The sequence below is a fragment of the Puma concolor genome, chromosome B3, assembly GCF_028749965.1.
Source record: "Puma concolor isolate L17-30 chromosome B3, mPumCon1.1.hap2, whole genome shotgun sequence".
Taxonomy (NCBI): domain Eukaryota; kingdom Metazoa; phylum Chordata; class Mammalia; order Carnivora; family Felidae; genus Puma; species Puma concolor.
In genome coordinates, this window is record NC_141672.1 from 117,334,590 (window position 1) to 117,353,583 (window position 18,994).

At 53.2% G+C, this 18,994-nt stretch overlaps 1 protein-coding gene across 2 annotated transcripts in view; it reads left to right on the top strand.

Moving 5' to 3' along the window:
• Nucleotides 1-18,994, top strand: part of LOC112855521 (coiled-coil domain-containing protein 33) — a 93,028-nt gene that overhangs the window by 19,945 nt on the left and 54,089 nt on the right. Inside the window, exons 3-9 of one of the 2 annotated variants that reach the window (XM_086711201.1) lie at nt 2,140-2,270; nt 3,300-3,302; nt 6,343-6,452; nt 8,019-8,135; nt 11,326-11,417; nt 12,266-12,386; nt 18,275-18,404. In XM_086711201.1, the coding sequence (XP_086567327.1) occupies nt 2,140-2,270; nt 3,300-3,302; nt 6,343-6,452; nt 8,019-8,135; nt 11,326-11,417; nt 12,266-12,386; nt 18,275-18,404 (704 nt within the window). The remainder of the gene's footprint in view (nt 1-2,139; nt 2,271-3,299; nt 3,303-6,342; nt 6,453-8,018; nt 8,136-11,325; nt 11,418-12,265; nt 12,387-18,274; nt 18,405-18,994) is intronic. The other variant, XM_086711200.1, reaches the window with a different exon arrangement.

Sequence of the window (18,994 nt, forward strand, 5' to 3'; positions counted from 1 at the left end):
CCTCATCCTTACATAGAGTGTAAGGCACAGAGGGGCAGGAGGAGGGGCTCAGACGGTACCCCTGAGTTAGCGGAGGTTAGCAAGTCAGGAGGCAGGGAGCTCCAATCCCTGCCAGCCTTGATGCCTTCTCCTCTCCAGCCTGGCAGCCTCCTTCACAGCCCCGGGCCAGAGGGGCCTTCTTCGCAGGTGTGCAGAGACGAAGTGTCTGGACCAGGGCTGAGTCTGGGAGGCACGCCCCTCATCATCCCAGCCCTCTCTCGGTGCTCCCCTGCCCCTGCCAGGCTGCCCTGGGTCAGCGACTTTTGAGAAACACCCAGCTTGTGTCATAAATGAGGGAATAACATGAACTGGGGCCTTCTGTGTGCCAAGAGCTTAACATGCTTTCTTCCCGGTCCTTATAACCACCCTGGGAGGGAGATCCCACCTACAGAGGAGGAAACTGAGGCTCAGAGAGGGCAGGTGGCCTGGTCAAGAGGTAACTGCGGCCTCAGACCCAGTTGTGTGTGGCTCCGAAGCCTGTCCTCTCCCCAGGACTCCATACCTTGGCCACAGCAGCCCGAGATCCTCAGAGGTAGACCCAGAGTTGGGGTCAAGATGGGGGGACACCAGGCCAATTAAAACAATTATGATGATTAAAAGGGCAATTAAAACGATTATGATGATTAGCACCATCATGATACTTAACAACACATCAACTACTTTACACACATGAATTCATCTCATGCCCACAACCACCCTGCATTATCAACCCCATTTTACAGTGAAGGAAGTAACGTACCACAAGAGCACGTACCTTGACAAAGTCACACAGCTAATAAGGGGCAGAGCTGCGATTAGGAACTCCAGGGACCCTGTCGTCATCACCAGGCCACACTGTCTCTCAGCTGAAGCAGAGAGGAATCTCCAGCTGAGCCCTGGAGCTTGGAGACAGGACTCTTACAAGAATGGGTGTCCGCAGGAGTCCTGTAGACAATTGGGGAGCAAAGATCCAGGCTGCTGTGTCACTCAAGTCCAGAGGCCAGAGGGAGCAGTGAGGACCAGGGGGCTCTGAAGCCTTCCTGGAGGGGAAGAACAGGGTGGGCTGGGAAGGCCACAGGCTGATTTAGCTACCATATGGGGCACTTTGGCTCTGAGTTTCTGGGCCAGCTCGCCTGCGCCACACTCCCTTTGGGGGCCTCCGGGGTAGGGCCAAGGCTGGTGAGGACACCATCTGTGCTTCTGCCTGGGGAACCATTGGTGCACAGCACCTCCCCCTCCTGAGTACATGGCGTGGCTCCCCCTGCTCCAGGCTCTCTGGGATGGTTCCTCACCCATGATTGCTGCAGTTAATGTAGCAGCGCTATTTACAGCCCCAACATAATAACCTCCTCAACAGAAGAAGTATTAACTCTCTTGCTGAACTGTTTGATGGCTCGGGAGCTCAGGGACATAAGTGTCAGATACCTGTGGGATGCACTGGGAAGCAGAGGGCCCAAGATCCCACCTCTCCTTGGACAGGCTGGCCCTGCACAACCCCTCACCGACCCCCTGCCTTGCCCCGTGCCCAGCTCTAAGTGTCCAGCCCAGGGCCCTGCACGAAGTGGGTGCTGCAAAAGGCAGTAGTGTGCATGTGCTCCGTTGAAAAGGTTCAGAGCCCAGGAAGCTGGGCCGAGCCTTGGGAGTTGGGCCAGCAGCTTAGGGAAACGAAGGTCAAAGGAGAAGCCAGCCAGGCGGGCACCACACAGCCGCCCTGCCCAGAGACTTCCTCCCACTGAACAGAACCTAGAGAAGAGAGTCAGGATGGGGAGTCTATGCACACAGGCGCCTGCTGGGGAACCCTGCCAAGGCAGAGGGCAGGAAGTCAGACAGGCAAGGAGTCTACCCCCATTCCCATCCCCACCCTTGGCCTCGGGTGCCTGAGTCCACGTGAAGGCCTCAGCGGTGGCCGGAGAGACAGGGTGGTCCCCCAGGCGGTCAGGGCAGCCAAGGAGAGAGACCTGGCGTCCCCTGGGCCTGGGATGACAAGAGTGTGTCTGCCTGGGAGGGAGCTCTCCATTCTCTGTCCACCCTTTGCTCAGATTTATGGACAATGTGTCTAGAAGGGGTGAGCAGCAGGCAGGACACCCTTCCTCTGACTCAGCCTGCTCCTCCCCTCCCCAGGGAAACCACATCTGAGGATGTGAAGGACCAGAATGCCAAAGCAGTCACGTCTGTGACCACAGAGCCCACCATAGCCCCCATCTGGGGGGACACGGTCAAAGTGGAGCTCCAAACTGAGGATGCGGGACAAGGTGAGGTGGGGGGCGAAACGTGGCTTGGCGTGCACGGGAGGGGTGTGAGGCAGAGGCAGGCTCCCTCTTGAGTCAGCTGGAAGCCACCTGAACACCTCTTTGGGCTCAGTTAAAAGCACTTTAAAGAAAAAAAATCATAATACTGTCACGCCTCATCTCCTCAGTCTGCTCGAAAAATGAGTTGTTCCACATAAATGAATTTCCCAGATAATGAAAGCTTATCTTTTTACGGCCGCTGTTATTATTTTCATGGTTGTTATTACTACCATCTCCCACTGAAACGGCACATTACAGCTTCCTGGCACATCTCCACACATCCCTCACTGGGAGCTTCTCCTGGGAGGAGCAGTGCTGTTCCCATTGCTTAGATGGGAACACTGAGTTTCAGGGAACTGGCCCAAGCTCCAATCAATAAGTGGAGGACCTAGGATCAGCCATACACACTCTCGCTGAGGCTCCAGTGTTCTAGCTTTTTCCCTAGAATGGTTCCTTATCCTGCTTTGTCTCCTGGGCACTGCCCATTGTGAGACAGCGGTGTCCCTGTGCTTCCTGAGGGCCACGGGCCACTGTCATAGAAACCGCCTACTAGTTCCTCTGCCTCCACCCCCGGAAGCCTTTCCAGCTCCTGTCTTTCAGCAAATTCTAACACTGGAGGTGATTTAAGTTTTTCAAGGCAGGGCTTACACTGAAATCTCCAGGTAGAGGTGTACATGAGTATGTGTGTGCACTTCGTGGTTTCCACTCTTGGGTGAGACCTGGGGCTGGGCACCCAGGAGTATTGACTGGCAGATGCCAGGACAGCTATGGGCACTGGCATCAGGCATAGTCAGCATAGACCCACAGGTGTGCACAGCGTCTGTGCTCTTATCCGGTCAGAAGAACCTCAAGTTCCTATCTTGCAGGTGGCCCTTCCCTCAGAGGACCGGCTTTACTTCCCCACCTTGAAATCTCACCAGGGACTTAGAACTCCCGTCTGCCTCATAAAGAGCAGAAAGCCAGCTGCTAAAGATACAGGAAGATGAGAGACAGAGGGTGAGGAGGCCCATCAATAAAGGGGGACAGAGCCAATTCTGGGTCACACCAGACGATATTTTTCTGCCTCTAAAGGGGTAGGTGGGGCTGTTGGGATGAATTGAGAAAATGTGGAAGAGGACAAAGAATTGACCTAGGATTTCACGCATGTGCCTGTGTGCGCCTGAATGTGCGTGTCTCTGTGAATGCCTGCCCGCTGGCTCGTATGTATGTGTGAACGTGGTGTGTGTGAGTACATGCTTGTGTCTGTACCCAGAGGCATGCATGTTTGTGTGTCATGTATGTGTGTATGCGTGTGTGTGTGTGTGTGTGTGTGTGCATGTATCTATGTGGCTGACAGGAAGTTAGGGTTTGTGGTGAGTAGACGTGGTCTGGGACCCCACCTTGAGCTCTGCACATGTCATGTAACTATAGGAAAGGACATGATGAGTCAGTGGCCTTGGGGCCCATCTGTGCAGCAGAGAGGGGACAGGACTCACTGCAGGAACAAGAGGGTAGCGAGGCCTCATGGGCAGGCAGGGAATATTGGCAGGTGCCTCTTTGCAGATTGAAGTAGCTGGATGCTCATTGGAACCTGGTTGGAACTGGTTGCTGTGGTGATGTCTGTGGTGGGGGTGGGGAGGTGGGGGCCAAGCCAAGAGGTGGAGGGAAGGGGGAGGGAGCTCAAGGAGGTGTTAATGAAAGCAAAGGGGAGTTGCAGACCCGTGTCAGGGCCAAAGCAGGCAGGTGGCAGAAATGGCTTGTTGGCCACACAAAGGGAGCGGTGGGAGACTGGAGAGGCACAATGCCCAGAGAAGAAGCTGATGAAGCGTGTTTGTAGCATGGAGACAGGAACAGGGAGGGATGGCTGTCCATTCCCCCCAATCACAGCTCATCTGCTGGCTGCCCACACAGGGCTCCAAAGACTGGGGTAGGAGGAGGAAATGCAGGACACTCACCCCTTCTTCAGCTTCAGCAAATTCCAACCAGATTTAGGGACTCAGGGCCCATGCGTAGTGGCCATGAGGGGCTGCAGCCGCCATAGCTACTGATGAAGTTTTGGCTGGGAGCACTGGAATCCCCTAGCTGAATTTTTTTCAATTCTGCCCAGGGCTCGGTGAGTATACAGAGCACTACAGATGGTTAATGAAGAGGAAAATAGTGACAGCTACAAGGAGCATTTGCTTAGACTTTCATAGCTTGAAAAACACATTTCCCTCCCCGCAACAATATTAGGAGAGAGACAACGATTTTCCTTTCTAAAATATTAACATTTTGCAGAGCAGGAAAATGAAGCTCAGAGAGGTTAAGTGACTGACAAAGGTCACAGAGCAAGTTGGCGTGTTTTTATTAGAAGCCAGGTCTTCTCACTCCAAACCTCTTGTCTTATTCCACTTCCTTCAAGGCAACCTCAGGTCTTTTGGATGCCCATTTCCGCATTTCCCCTTCTTTCTTTCGAGCACAGATCCCACTTGGCCAGCTCTTGAGGGACTCTGACAAATGTATTTCCCTCTCTGTTTCCAGGGTAGCAGTGAGAAAAAAGAAGAAAGGAAGAGTAATTAGCAAAACTCTTCTCCTCCTCTGCCTCCTCCTCCTCCTCTTCCTCCTCCTCATCCTCCTCCATATGCTCCTCCAACAGTCATTTTTAAAATTCTTTTAATGTTTGTTTATTTTTGAGAGAGAGAGAGACAGAGAGACAGAGAGATAGAGTGCAAGCAGGGGTGGTGCAGAGAGAGAGGGAGACACAGAATTCGAAGCAGGCTCCAGGATCTGAGCTGTCAACACAGAGCCTGACGCGGGGCTTGAACTCACAAACTATGAGGTCATGACCTGAGCCAAAGCTGGACACTTAACGGACTGACCCACCCAGGTGACCCTCCATATGCTCATCCAAATGACCCACCCAGCTCCAAGTGACCCAGCCACACAGGGCTCCCAGACTGCTGAACCCGCCCCTCCAGCAGCTGTCCATGGTGCTGATGTGTCCTTGTCTCAAGAAGAGGCAAAGAGCAAGGGGCTACCCCAGTCTCCATCAGGTACTCTCGTCCTTCCCATCCTCCCTTTTCCATTCTTCTCTAGATCTTTTAGATCCTTCCCTCCTCCATCTCTCTTATTCTCCTCCCTCCTCTTTTTTTTCCTCCCTCCTCATCTCCTCTTCTCTCTCACACCATAGACTTCCAAAATGAAAAGATGCCTCCAGGGTTACAAGCCTAGCCTCTCCCATCAGCCATTTACTAGCTGTGTGATGGCGATCAAGTAATATAAACCTCTCTTAGCTCCACTGTCCACAGTTTAAAAACAGATGGTGATGCCTACTTGAGGGGTTGTGGTGGCGATTTGTTGGAATAATGACTCAGGAGCACCCATCCCCATGTCTTGCACACAGCAGGTGCTCACTAAGGAGCATTTCCATGATTATTTCTAAGTCATTGATGTTCTCAGAGTTCATCCTGAAGTTCATGCATTTTTTGACAAAATGTAGTCTCTTTAGAGGGAGTTTTCTAAGTGGTGCATTATTCTTAGTGTTAAATTAATTTTCATTTCCTTGAAGATATTTTATTGATATTGGAAGATTTCTTGAGCAAATCACTTTTCCTTACTGAGACTCAGTTACCCCATTCACAACATGTGGGAAGCCCTCCCCTTCCTGCCTGAGCTGCTGGTGAGAATGTCTTTGACTAAGGGAAGCGGCCTTATTCCTAGGAAGAGGTACTATTCCTGCTTGCGTGCATATCTCTGTGCCAGCTCATGTGTGTCTGTTGTGATGGGAGCTCCATACTGTATGTGTCCATCTCTGGGCTGGGAGTTTCTGGACCACTGGACAGAATTGCATCTTTGGATCCCAACAGTACCTAGCACGGACACTTGCCCTGCACAGGAGCTCAAACAGTGCTTTTAAAGTTGTGTACATGTGTGTGTCCCACACATGTGTTGGTTCCTCAGCATGGCCCCTGCTCCCTGCTCTCAGCAATGTCTCACCTCCCACTGGCTCACCTCACCAGGGGTGACGCTGGTCCACTAAGCCCTGTTTTGACCTTGAGCTCATTTTTTCTCTCTTCAGATATCGTCCTCAAGGTGATGGACAATAAAAATAAAGAGGAGCTATTGTCCTATCAAATCCCCATCAAATACCTGAGTCTCTTCCACCCCTACCACTTTGAGCTGGTGAAGGTAAGTCAGGGCCCTGGGTGCTGGGCCCATGTGGGCCTGGAACAGGTAGAGGAAGAACAGATGGTAACCACCCTCATGTGCCCAGCTATTCTCTCAGAGCCTCCCATGCTCACCGTACAGTAAGATAAGTCTTGGGTCGTATGAGACTCAGGAAGCACAGCTCCTGACAGGTAGACATGAACGATTTCCATGAGAAATTTGGAATTCTCCAAACTCATCTCTGTAAAACAGCCCAATAGCATAGAACATCTACTACATGAAATGAATATACCAATTAAAGATATATTCTGATTTCATGTATGTTAAAAGTGGGAATATATCTAAAAATCAAAGAAATACAGTATTTTCATAGTACCTACTGTGTTTCAGGTCCTGGGCTAGACACCATCTTTAATCAGCAAGGTGAATTCTGTTTTGCACACATAGGACTGGGACCCAGAGAGAGGAATCCTCTCAACCTGGGTGAGAGAGCAAGTGAGTAGCAGAGTGGAGGGTGAGCCCAGGTCACGCTGTCTCCCAAGTCCGTTCTTTCTGTGCGGCCTCCACACACTGCTTTAGCAGGAAGAAGGCCCAGGAGAGTTGGGGTGTGTGGGAAAGAAAGTGCTCCCTGGAGTGCACCCCTCTTGTAGGGAACTTGACATGAGCCTGGAGAGGGGAGCCTCAGGGACCTCAGTCCATGGTCTGAACTTCCCAGACTAGCTCCCCTGCCCGCTCCCTCTCCCCCATGCCGATTGGTGGAAGGAAGAACTCACTCTTTGATTGCATGCTAGGCACTGGGCCAGAGATGAACAGAAGCATACTTTCCCCTCAGTGTGCACTCCAGACCCTATTATGGTTTGGCGGAAAGAACAATGTGATGCAAGATTGTCTGGGTTTCTATCCCAGGTCTGCCTCTTGCTAACAATATATCCATAGCAGCCGCTTAACCCCCTAGGCCTCTACTTCTCATTGGCAAAATAGAGACACTGAGCATGGCCATTTGGACAATTGAATGCAACAATGAGCATAAAGCCTCTAGTGAGGTACCTGGCACATTGTGGGTGCTCAGTTCAGGTCAGTTCCCCTCCTTTCCTCCCTCCCTGCTTCCCACCAGGTCCTGCGTTGATCCTCTTTCCAAGCACCACCTCAACCATGGCCTAGGGTCTTTACCTTCCTTATGCCCCTTCCCTAAGCCTGGATGAGATACCTGGGGCAGGCAGGGCCAGGAAGGCCCAGAGAGATTCATGACTCACCTGGAAGACAGTGCTTTAGCTGTGATTCTGTGATCATCACCCAGGCCTCCTGGCTCTCTGTCCACTTACAACCCAGGCCTTGTTATCACATCTTTACAGAGAGAGCAGGCAGGCAGTGGTCCTTGTGAGGGCGATGAAATATTCAAATAGAAAAGGGAAGATTTATTATATTGATCTTGGAAGGGCTCGCAGGGACCATGAGCTTTAATTATCAGCTCGGAGCCCCGGTGGAGCAATGCCAAGTGATTGTGTGCAGAGGGCTGGATTTATGGCCAGGGTCTGCCCCTTAGTCACTCTCCTTCTTGTGTGTCTTCTTCCCTTGCCCTGTCCCCAGCCCACCCAGTCTGGGAAAGCTGAGGAAGCCACTGCCAAGACCCAACTGTATGTGACCATCGTTCGGAAAGGCAGTTTCTTCCACCGCGACATCGGCAGCAACCACACTGCTCTGGAGGTGCCAGGACTGGAGCAGGGGGTGGGGGGTGAAGGGGCAAGCTTGGGCAGACCCCAGGCCCTCCCCTTGGCCACCTCTGGCTAGTCTGACTTTGTGGGGCGGGGAGGGGTGTCTGGGGAAGAAATTAAGAAGGAAGAATGCAACAAGGCCTTCCAAGAATAGCCAAAGTACTTTGTGAAGAACCCACCCTGGGATGACGGGGATGATGGGTTAGGGATGGAGATGAAAATGACACCTAACCTTTTCCAGCACTTCCCAGGCATACAGTCCTGCTCTGCTCCACACATACCAAGCAGGGAGGATGGAGAAAGGGAGGCTCCCAAAGCCTTATGTCTGTTTGAATCTCATGGGGGGTGGGGAGGAAAAGACCCCCCACCTTGGCCCACATTCCCTTCCTGTTTCTCTCCTTTTCTGTCCCACTTGGAGTAGGGACCCCTGACCCACAACCCCCAAAATTTTAGGGCCTCCCCCTCTTCTTTGAGTCCTATTTCTGAAGAGGTTTGGCTGGCCTTCCAATTAGGCATTCATTCATTCATTCATTCAATAACTGCTTACGGAGCCTCCTCCAGGCTTGGCTCAGCTTAGACCTAGCTGGCACACATGATGCCCCAACCTTCTATTTCTCAGCTTTTCAGCAGCTTCAGAAAGATGGGCAATGCTCTGGAAATATGTCCAGGGACCTATCCCCCCTCCCTTTCCCCTACAGCCTTCAAACTTCCCAGAGATGAGAGACTTAAGTAGTGTTGGCCTGAGTATGAGAGGGGGATCCGAGAAGGCCCAAGCTCTGGGCTTCCCCTGCCCCAACGTGGCTGATCTGACCCACCCCATGACACTATAAGCCTGGCAGGACAAAAGTGTTCTTTAGTCCCATTTCACAGCTGGGGACACCGAGACTTGGAGAGTCTGGTATGGAAGTCCAGAGCTCCTGACTCACATCTCTGCTTCCCCACAGCCACCTTGCATGCCAGTGTATATCAGACCTGTAGGCTCCCCCTGTTCTAATCTCCCTCCCTTTTCCATCATGTTCTTTCCTGGGATCAGCCAGCAGTCCACACACACACACACACACACACACACACACACGCACAGAATAAGGAAGAGTGGTAACAGCTTGGCCTTGCTGTTCCCAGGCCCCACCCCACAGGGAGAAGACCGTACCTTTAAAGACCTGGCAGAACCCTTGCCTGTGGGAGTGGGGGGTTCCCACTGAGGATCTGCCCCACTCCCACCCCAGCCTCCAGACTTACCTGGGAGAGTCTCAAGCACCCCACCTACTCCGCGGCCCCAGCGCAGATAGATGCCCCCCTTCCAGTCCTGATAGCAGACTGGAGAGCACAGTGGGAGGAGAAATTGCTTCTTTTACTCACTGGCTGTCATGAGCATGTGCACCTGGGCAGCTCTCTCATTCACACCTGAGCATATAGCACTGAACAGGTGTAAATTAGCCAGCACCCCCTACCTCTCAGAGGCCTGCTCTCAGCCGCTACACCTGTTAGAGTCCCTGTGTGCACGAGGGCCTGACACCTCTGCAGTGGACTCGCTCAGCCCAGACTCCCACCCCCACCTGAAGTTTGAAATGCCCGCATCAGATTCAGTCCTTTGAATGTGGGGAAGGGATTCAGTCTCCAGGGGCCCCAGTGAGCACTGAAAGGCCCTGAGCACTATCTTAAGGCCTTATCAGCTCACAGCTGTGTGGAGTTGCTAGCCACCTGCTAAGATGGGTCCTGGCACAGGGTCCTTGGAGAGAGTGCCCAGGGAGGAGGAAAGAGGATCCAGAACAAGCCCTTACTCTCAGGCACTCTCCTCCCATTGAAGGTCAGAACTGGGAGGACCAGAGACAGTCTAGTCCAACCCCTCAGGGTATGAGCTGGGATACTAAGGTCCGGCATGGAGCAGGGACTCGCCATGGTGACATAGTGACTCAGCTGTTGTGAGTGGGCCCTCAGCTGTGTTCACAGCCCCTTCTTTTTCCTGCTCTTCTTCCCATGTAATTAGGGCCCCCATCCACCTTCCAAGACCAGCTCAAGCCCAGCCCTCCCACCCTGCTGAGGTCACTTCCTGGCTCCTGCCCTGCCCTCCCAGGTCTCAGTGATTCTGTTTCTCTCGTGCTCAGAAACACACTCAGCCTCTCCCTCCCCATCCTCTACTTTTCTCCTTCCTAAATGGTGCTCATTTATTCCCCAAACACATACTGGGCTCCTACTCTGTATCACATGCATTTGCTAACAGCTGGCTATACAGCAGTGAATGAGGTAGACATGATCCCTGCCTCTGTGGAGACTAGGTTCTAGTCAAATGGACACAATGTGAGCAAGAAAGAATTAGAACAAACACAGGCTATGATGAGTGCTAGAGAAGAGACAATCCAGGGGCTAAGAGAATGGGGTGGGCTACTTTAGTAAGGTCACAGAAGGCCTCCAGAAGGTGGTGACATTTAAGCTCTAAAGGAAGAGAAGGAGTCAGCCACTGAGTCACTGGGGGTGGGGGTGGGGGTGGGGAATCTAGGCAGAGGGATCAGCGTATGCAAAGACTCCGAGGCAGAAACAAGTGAGTATGCTGGAGGTGTGAGACAAAAGAGGCTAGAGCCAAGGACTGAGGGATTGGTGGAAATGTGGGCTGAGGGCAGACAGGCCACACATGCAGGCCTTGACCATGATGGTTAGAATTATAGAATTCATTCTAAGGGCAGTGGGAGGAGGGTCATCTCTGGGTCTCAAGCAGGAGAAATAACATGATCCCATTTATTTTTACAAAAGTGGTTTTTGCCATCATGTGTCAAATTGCCTGAGAAAGGGGATGGATTGGGGGCCAGAATAGAAGCAGAGGCCACTGATGGGGGTCAGAGAAGTAGAAGAAGCCACAGGAATCACAGCTGGGGGGAGTTGGGGTGAGGACTGAGGGGCTAGTGGGAACCCATTTGGTGGGTAAGGGGTGAGGGCCAGTAGCCAGATCAGGAATTTCTTGGGTTGGCAATAGAGGTATGGGGGGGACAGAATCTGTGTCTTCTCCCCCTGCCTTCCCAATGCCTAGCCCAGCGTCTGAAAGAGAGTAGCCTTGAGCAGAGAACCAAATGAGGCAGATGGAGGCAAAGATGATCTCATTACTGGGGAGAAAGATGGTAGATGGGTTGGCCTTGTTTCTGAGAGGGCCCTAGGCCACCCAAGGCTCACTTGCCTCCTCTCTTCTCCAGGTCTTTCTCCGGGGAATCAACGAGGCCCTGGTCAACAACTCTGACCCCATGGTGGTCATTGCCAGGGTGGTTCCCAACTACAGTGATTTTAAGTGAGTGGGGCCCACACTCACTTAAGGAGGGTGGGGAGGGCAGAGGACAGAGGAGGGGAAAGGCTATCATTGCCACATGATTCCAGGAGGCCTAGAAACCTACCCTCCCCAAGGCCCTTTAAACCTTCCCACTGGGTCTGAGGTCCCAGGAAGGTGCTCTCAGCCCCTGGAGAGGGGTGGCTCAGAACTCTCTGGAGAGCAGGCTGCAGGGCAGGCCAACATGTGGAGGAGGAGAGGAGGTCCTCAGCCCCTCCCAACCTGATGCGGTGGGTATGGGATGGGGAGGCAGAGCTGTCTGCCTCTGTCACTGCCTCTGGTGGCCCAACAAGACTCAGCCAAACCATCTGTTGAGTTCTGATGACCTGTGAATACCCCTTGCTTGTTGGAGAAATGAAGATGACTGATTCACTCATTCCCAGCCCTCCTAAAGAGCTCAGCACATGCACACACCCTGAATCCTGCCCTTACAGCCTCCGTGCTCCCCACCTTAAGCCTAAACCTTGGGGGTGGGTCACTCTGACAAGGACTTCCAAAGGTGAGGCATTTTAAAGATGGGCCAGCTGAGGCATTGAGATGTGGCCAAGGCCACAGTGAGCCATGGGGAAAGGAACCTGGGAGTTGCAGCCTATCTCCTGACCAAGATGAGTTTTCCCAAGGCTTGGGCCAGCAATCAGGAGGACCATCCATCCCCTGTCCTGGTGTCCAAGCCACTGCAGCCTCCTCCTCTCTCACATCAGTCCAGAGTCCGTCCAAGCGGGACTCCATGGCTTCCAGGCTTGGGCAGAGAGTCAAGAGTACTGGGCATCTGTAGCACTCATGGGCTGACCCCTGTCTCCTTGCCTCCCCAGGGTCAATCAAATGAAGCAGGACCCAGCCTTCGTGGGGCTGCCCATCACCCCACTCCCCTTCCCAATCCCGTCTCTTCTGCACTTGGATGTTCCTCAGGTCAGCCAGAACGGGTGTCCTCAGGTATGGCTCCTTCCCCCACACACCCTGTCACTGGCTCAGACCTCTAGTGTCTCACCCACGTGTCCATTCATTCATTCCTTCAGTCAGCGATTCCCTTGACTATTAAGGAGTTTATTGAACCCAGCCATGTACCCAGAGCCATGCCTGTCTGTGCTGGGGAGGAGCTGCCCTCGGGGCACTCTTTGTCCGCAGAAGATAGGCATCACACATAGGAAAAGGTCAAACATCAACACAAGATAATATGTAATCTAATAACAAACCAGGAGGGACTGTCAGAGCTGTAAAAATCAGAGAAGACACAAACGGACAAATATTATCTGATGCCACTTATATGAGGTTCCTAGAGTAGGCAAATTCATAGAAACAGAAAGTAGAATGGTGGTTGCCAGGGGGAACAATAGAGTATTATTGTTCAATAGGTACAGAGTTTCTATTTGGGATGATGAGAAAGTTCTGGAAATAGATAGTAGTGATGGTTATGCAACACCGTGAATTTACTTAATGCCACTGAACTGTACACCTAAAAATGGTTCAAATGGGACGGTTTATTTGTGTATATTTCACCACAATAAAAAAAATTTTTTTTAATTGGAGGCCATAGGGATATGAAGCCTGGGTGATTAGAGTGGGTATCCAGACACAAGGCTCTTGAGTTTTCAATAGGGGAGGGTTGTTGCAGGGCAGTAGAGAATAAGAGTGCGAGAATAGGGATGGGACACACAGGGCATGAAGCACATCATGTCTGGAGAGGAGGGTAGTGTATTTGAATATGTTGGGGAGGGATGTGCAGACTGTGGCTGGGCTCCAGGCAATGGCCAGTTCAGTCTCTTCCCATAGTCTCTACTTCAGTGGGAGCTTGCCCCACATGGTGATCCCCACATTCCTGGGCCTTGAAGAAGACCAGGGTGCCTGGGAAGTCCTTCCTGTTGTCTGCCCACCACAGTTCATGTCTGGCAGGGCAAATACAGAATGAGGCACCCCTTTGGAGCCCCAGCCTTCATTTAAAGGCAAGGACATTTGAAGGCTCAGACACAGGCAAGAGTGATGGTGTCAGGGAGGGGTGGGATGAAGGGGGACCCTGGGGACAGAGGCTTCAAACCCAAACCAATCCTCGGCCTGATTTCCCCAGAGTCATCTCACACATGGCCCTGCATTTGCCCAGAAAATTATGAACCAATCAGCAGGCGGTCCCAAGGGGCAGGAAGCACTGGCTGCTTTAATGAGGGAGCCCCCTCCCATCCCTGGACCCTCTCTGGCTGCCTTTGCTAATGAATCTTTGTGGGGGGGGGGGGAGGTGCCCCTAGCTCCAAAGACTTGCCTCCTGTGCCCCATGCATGTGTGGGACTCAAGGCCAGGGTTCCAGTAATGGCAGGACACTTGTTCACTAGGCAACATGGTAGTTGGGTCAGGTTGAGAACTCACAGAGGTGCCCACGTACCAGCAGTGAGAGGACAGGGACAGGCCTCTGTGGTACAAGGTGGGGGTGGGCAGAGCCCTACCTCAAAGGGGCACCAGTCAGCAGCTTATACACACCCCTGCCGCAGCCCCTTTCTGAGTTGAGAGGTGGTGGTTGGACCAGGTAATCTAGGACCTGCCTCTCTGACATCTTCAGTTGCTGTGACTTCCTACCAGCTGCCCACCAAGCCAAAGCACCATGGACAGAGATTTGAGAGCCTGGCACACCTGAGTTCGACCCCCACCCCCACCCCACTCTGTGACTTACCAGCTGCATGAGCTCAATTTCTCCAATTCCAGATTCCTACCTTTACTGGGCTGTTAGGAGAGATTAAAGGAGTAACCTGTGCAAGGCGCCCAAGCCCAGGATGGAAGGAAGCTCAGTGGACCCCATCCCTTTCAGAGCTGCCCCTCCTAGTGTCCAGTGCCTCCCGAGGCCAGCCTGGCCATTGCCCTTGTTACATTTGGCTACAAGTAACAGAAACCTCATGGACTTAAGCTCTAAGGATATTTATTGTTACAATTGTCAAGGGGTCCCCATGTAGGATGCTGCCAGAATTGGTTGATGCACCACTTAGCAATGTCCTCAGGACTCAGGAGCTTTCCACCATCCCTGGATTGCCATATTCAGGTGGCTAACAGCTCATGGAGGCAAAATACTCGGGGTACCCCAGACACGACCAAGACCAGAGAAAGAAGGAGCCTCCTCTCCTTCTCACCTGTGGCTTTTAAGTAGCGTTGGAAACCTCCCACCCGCAGCCCCTCCGCAGGCCTCCTTTCTCGTCTCATTGGCCAGAATTGGGTCACATGCACTTCTCTCACAGCCAATCACTGAGGAGGGGTGTGGCATCATCGCCTTGCTGTAGCCGAAGTGCACAGATGAGGTGCAGGGTGGCCGCCTGGACCAAAGCAGTTTCTGTTGGCTAGGAGGGAGGAAGGGGAATGGTTGAGGGGTAGGCGGCTCTTAGAGTCTGCTTCACCCCTCCCGGAGCCTGGTGATGACGGCAAAACTGGTGAGTGAAGAGATAGGTGGGCCCGTAGGGCTGACCTGACTCTACCGGAGGGACACGAAATAGGGTGGGACTTAGGAATTACTCCTCCCCTGCACCCCGCACCTTTGGGGTAGGGCCATTGGCCAGCAGGCTGCTCCTGTCATCTCCTCCTGTCTCAGCTCCCATGGCCAGTCGGTACCCAAGCTCTCATGGGGCCCCTTTCCAACCCGCAGACCTTGCCCTAGTGCTGGCCGCGTCTTCTCTTGGCGTGACCCACAGCAGCAGCCTCCACTTGGGCCCATCTCATTCAGCGTGTGAGAAGCAGCCAGGGCAATGCCTCCCCCAGATCGAGGCTCTTCCCCTGGATCCCTGACTCCTTCACTGACAGGACAAAGCCCTCGCTGGCCACCAGGTACACAAGGCCTCGTCCCCTACAGCCTCCTGTTTCACTGTTCCAACCCGCACAGGCTTTCTGTAGTCACTCTGGATGCCCAGCTCTTCTCCACGTTCGTGCTGTCCTCTCTGGCCTCCCAACTCTGCTGCGCTCAGCCTAGAATGGTCTTCCTCCCTCAGATCCTCCTTTACCCCGTTCAGAAGTCATCACTTTCTCCTCTGACATCCCAGCTTCCAGAACTCACAACTTGCTTAGGCCTCTGCATAGATCATAGGAGTGTGTGTGTGTGTGTGTGTGTGTGTCCTATCACCTAGGAAGACGGTGAACTCCAGAGCGGACAGGGTCTGACTCTAGGTCACCTGTAGGCCCTGAGCACCCCTGAGGTATAGAGCATGCAGGAGCCCCCAGTCAGCATTTGCTGAGTTCAACTGAACTTTCACCTCGATATCCAAGTATCCATTATCTCCTTCAGCCTTCACAACAGTCTTCCAAGGCATCGAGCATAAGACAGTTCCCAGTGGACAGTGACAGCTTGGTTCCAGTGAGGGGAAGGGACTTCCGGAGGTCTTGCAGCAAGGTTGAGGCAGACCTGCGCCCAGAGCTAAGGCGTCCTGGCTTCCTTGAGGCCCTCCAGCATCAGCCACTGTCAACTACTCTTTCTGGAATGGGCAGAGCAGACAGTGGCAGGTGTGGGTGTGGATGTGGTGGGCCCAGGGGGAATGGAAGGAGGGCCCATGGGCCCATGTAATGAAGGCTCTGTCCCTAGGGAAGGCAGGTCTGCCTCAGTGGCAAGGGGTTAATGGCTTTGCTGAAGATTACAGCCGAGGGTTAATCACATCCCTTAATTCCACAGCCTGCCATGGCCTTTCCCATTAGCATCTGTGGTCAATGGCTTCCCCACCCCATGCCCTGCCCACTCCATACGTGCATGTGCATGCACACACACACGCATGCCACTGACACCTTCACCAGGGCCTTGGCATCAGACTGTGAATGTGATTAATCCTTGATTCCTTGCCCCTCCCCCTCACTCCGTTCATACACAGGAGAAGCTGGACCCTGTCTCCCCAGTTGTGGGTCTGAAGGGATCTTTCCTGGAGGACTCATCCTGGGAAACCATTCAGGGAAAGAACTGTCCTTACTGAGCAGTCAGACACTATTTCTTGCTTAGTAGGTTCCATTTAGACACATTAGTAGGCCCCAGAGAGGACAGCTAGCATCCATTAAATACCCCTCTTCCCCACCCCCCACCGCCGGGTGGGAAGCAGGGGTGGAGGCAGCAGGGGACTGAGTCACAGGTCCTTCTTGAGTGTCCCAGGGCCTGGCAGATGATCCAGGCTATGGGGAAGGCCCTCTGGCACTCAAGAGAACAGGGTGGCTCTGGGATGGGCATGGTTTGGGGATCAATCCTGAAAGACCACTCCCAAGCCCCACAGAGCCTGAAAGCAGCTTCTCTAGCCTGGCCCCAGGGCCAAGTGGCTGTCCCCAGGCTCCCTCCAGAGCCTGTTCTCAGGAACACTCCCATCGCCCCAGTCACTGCCCCTGTGTTCAGGACCCCTAGCCCCAAAGTGACTGCAGCTCATGTCTCCAGGGGCAGGGGCCAAGGCAGACACAGCTGAGCCTCAGGCCGGGCCTCAAAGAACCAGAGCAGGCACATTAGTGTGACAGGCATCAGGGCCCTGCCACCACGGGGGGAGTGGACCCACACTGATATTTCGAGGTCCTGCATCAATAACTCCCGGAGCCAGCAGTGCATTTGTGCTGACCTTTCTGAGCACTGACTGATTCCCGCAGGGGAGCAGGAGGTGGGAGCGGCCGCCACTGTTGCTGACAGCCCCTGGCTGGGGACAGAGGCAAGGCAGCCTGCCGGGGGTCCGCACCAATGGCCCCAGCCCCTCCCTGTGTTGGGACCATGCAGGGCTGCCTGCTGGGTGTTCCAGGCTGATGCCCCTGTGTTCCATTCCCCACTCCCCATTTTCCAGCCTTTGCAGATGCCAGGACTCCTCTACCTGGAGTCCCTCCTCATTCCAGGTGTCGTCCACCCTTGCCACGCTTGCTGCCACACGGACCTTTTTCTTGGGCTGTTTTCCCAGCCGGAAGCCCCTCCTCCTTCCCTTCACCCTGCCATATTTTACTTCAGAGCCTTCCTCTGGTCCTTTGTCCCGCAAGACAACTCTGCTGACCACCTTCAGGAATGTCTCATCTAGCCCCTTATTCTGCGGCCATAGTCAATGCTGTCTTGTCTCATTGTTTAAATAGTACTCGTGTGTGCTCCAGCTGCGGACTTAGTATGCTATCAAGTCCCCCAGATGCCCGTTGGCATGCCCTGCAGACACACCAAGGCTCAGGCATCTGCAGACCTGCCGTAGCGTCTGCAAAGGCCCGGGGAACCTGTGTGGGGCAGAGAGGGACTGGTGACAAGGGTAGAGGCCATGTCTAATTTGGCATCTCTGATACCACCACAGCCCTGGGTGTGAATACTAGTGCGACTTTTCAGGAAACTAGTTTACCAGCGATCAAATGCCTTAAACGGCACATCCTTTAACTCAGGGTCTCCATTTTGGGCACTCAGGAGACAATTTGAGATACAGAGATACATGTCAAAGAATATTCAATGCAGTGAGAGTCTAGGAAAACATGGGAAGGGAGAAGCCAGGGTGCTTGGACATGAGAAAATGTCCTGCAGCTATGAAAATCGTGGATTACAGGGTTACCTGTGACTCTGGATATGCTCAGGTTTTCATGGTGAATGAAAAACATAAGATGTTAGGATGGCAATTATATACAAAATAGGCTTCAGAAAAAAAACTAGAAAGAAATGCACAGGCTTAGGATAGTTGTCTTTAGTGTGTAGGAATTTAGCGTTTTTCTTTTTAATCTTTTTATTCTTCTGTATTTTCCAAAATTCATGCCTTACACGTATGCTGCTTTGGTAATTGGGACAAACGTTTGTGACATATATAGACACACATAGATGGGTATATCTGGACATCCTTCATTTAGGAGAAGCTGTGGGCTCACCACCCACTCCCACTGCCTCCTTTCAGCTGTCCAAGCCTGGGGGACCCCCGGAGCTGCCCTCATGGAATCAGTCCTTCCTCTTCCAAGGCCGAGACGGAGCCACCAACTTCTCGGAAGACACAGCCCTGGTGCTGGAGTTCTACCCCTCGACTTCCAGTGAGTGCGCTTGCCAGGCCAGGGCAGCCGTGCATCAGGACATATGATGAAGGGGTGCTCAGACCACCTGCCTCTGCCCCCTGCAGGGGTGGGTTAAGGGGACCCAGTTCCTAGTGCATGCAGACAGGTAGAGGAGCACGTGGCAGCCTTCCTTGTCCTTGTTCCATGGCACGGGCCAGGATACATGGGTCCTATTCCTGTATTAGATCCATGCATTTTTATTGAACCCCTGTCCCCTCCCCATGTACCTGTCAGCGAGGAGGGAGGGATCCCCCAGGGCTCACAGACTACAGGAGAAACAGTTCAGAGACCAGATGATCCAAGCCTGAGTTCCACCTTCAGAGGGTAAAGCCCCCAAGGGCAGAAACAAGGGAGATCCATGTACACACCCCAAAACCCAGAATACGTTTGGAGTTTGGCCTGGAACTCAGGAAGCCCTAAAGAGCAGAGGAGGAGGATCCTTGTGCAGGGCAAGGCCAGGAGACAGGAAAGAGGCTGGCAGTGAGGGATGGGAGAACTAGATGTCGGGTACCAACAGATCGGGCGCCTGGTGGGGCCTCAGATGCTGGGATCCGAGGAGCCTGGGGTGG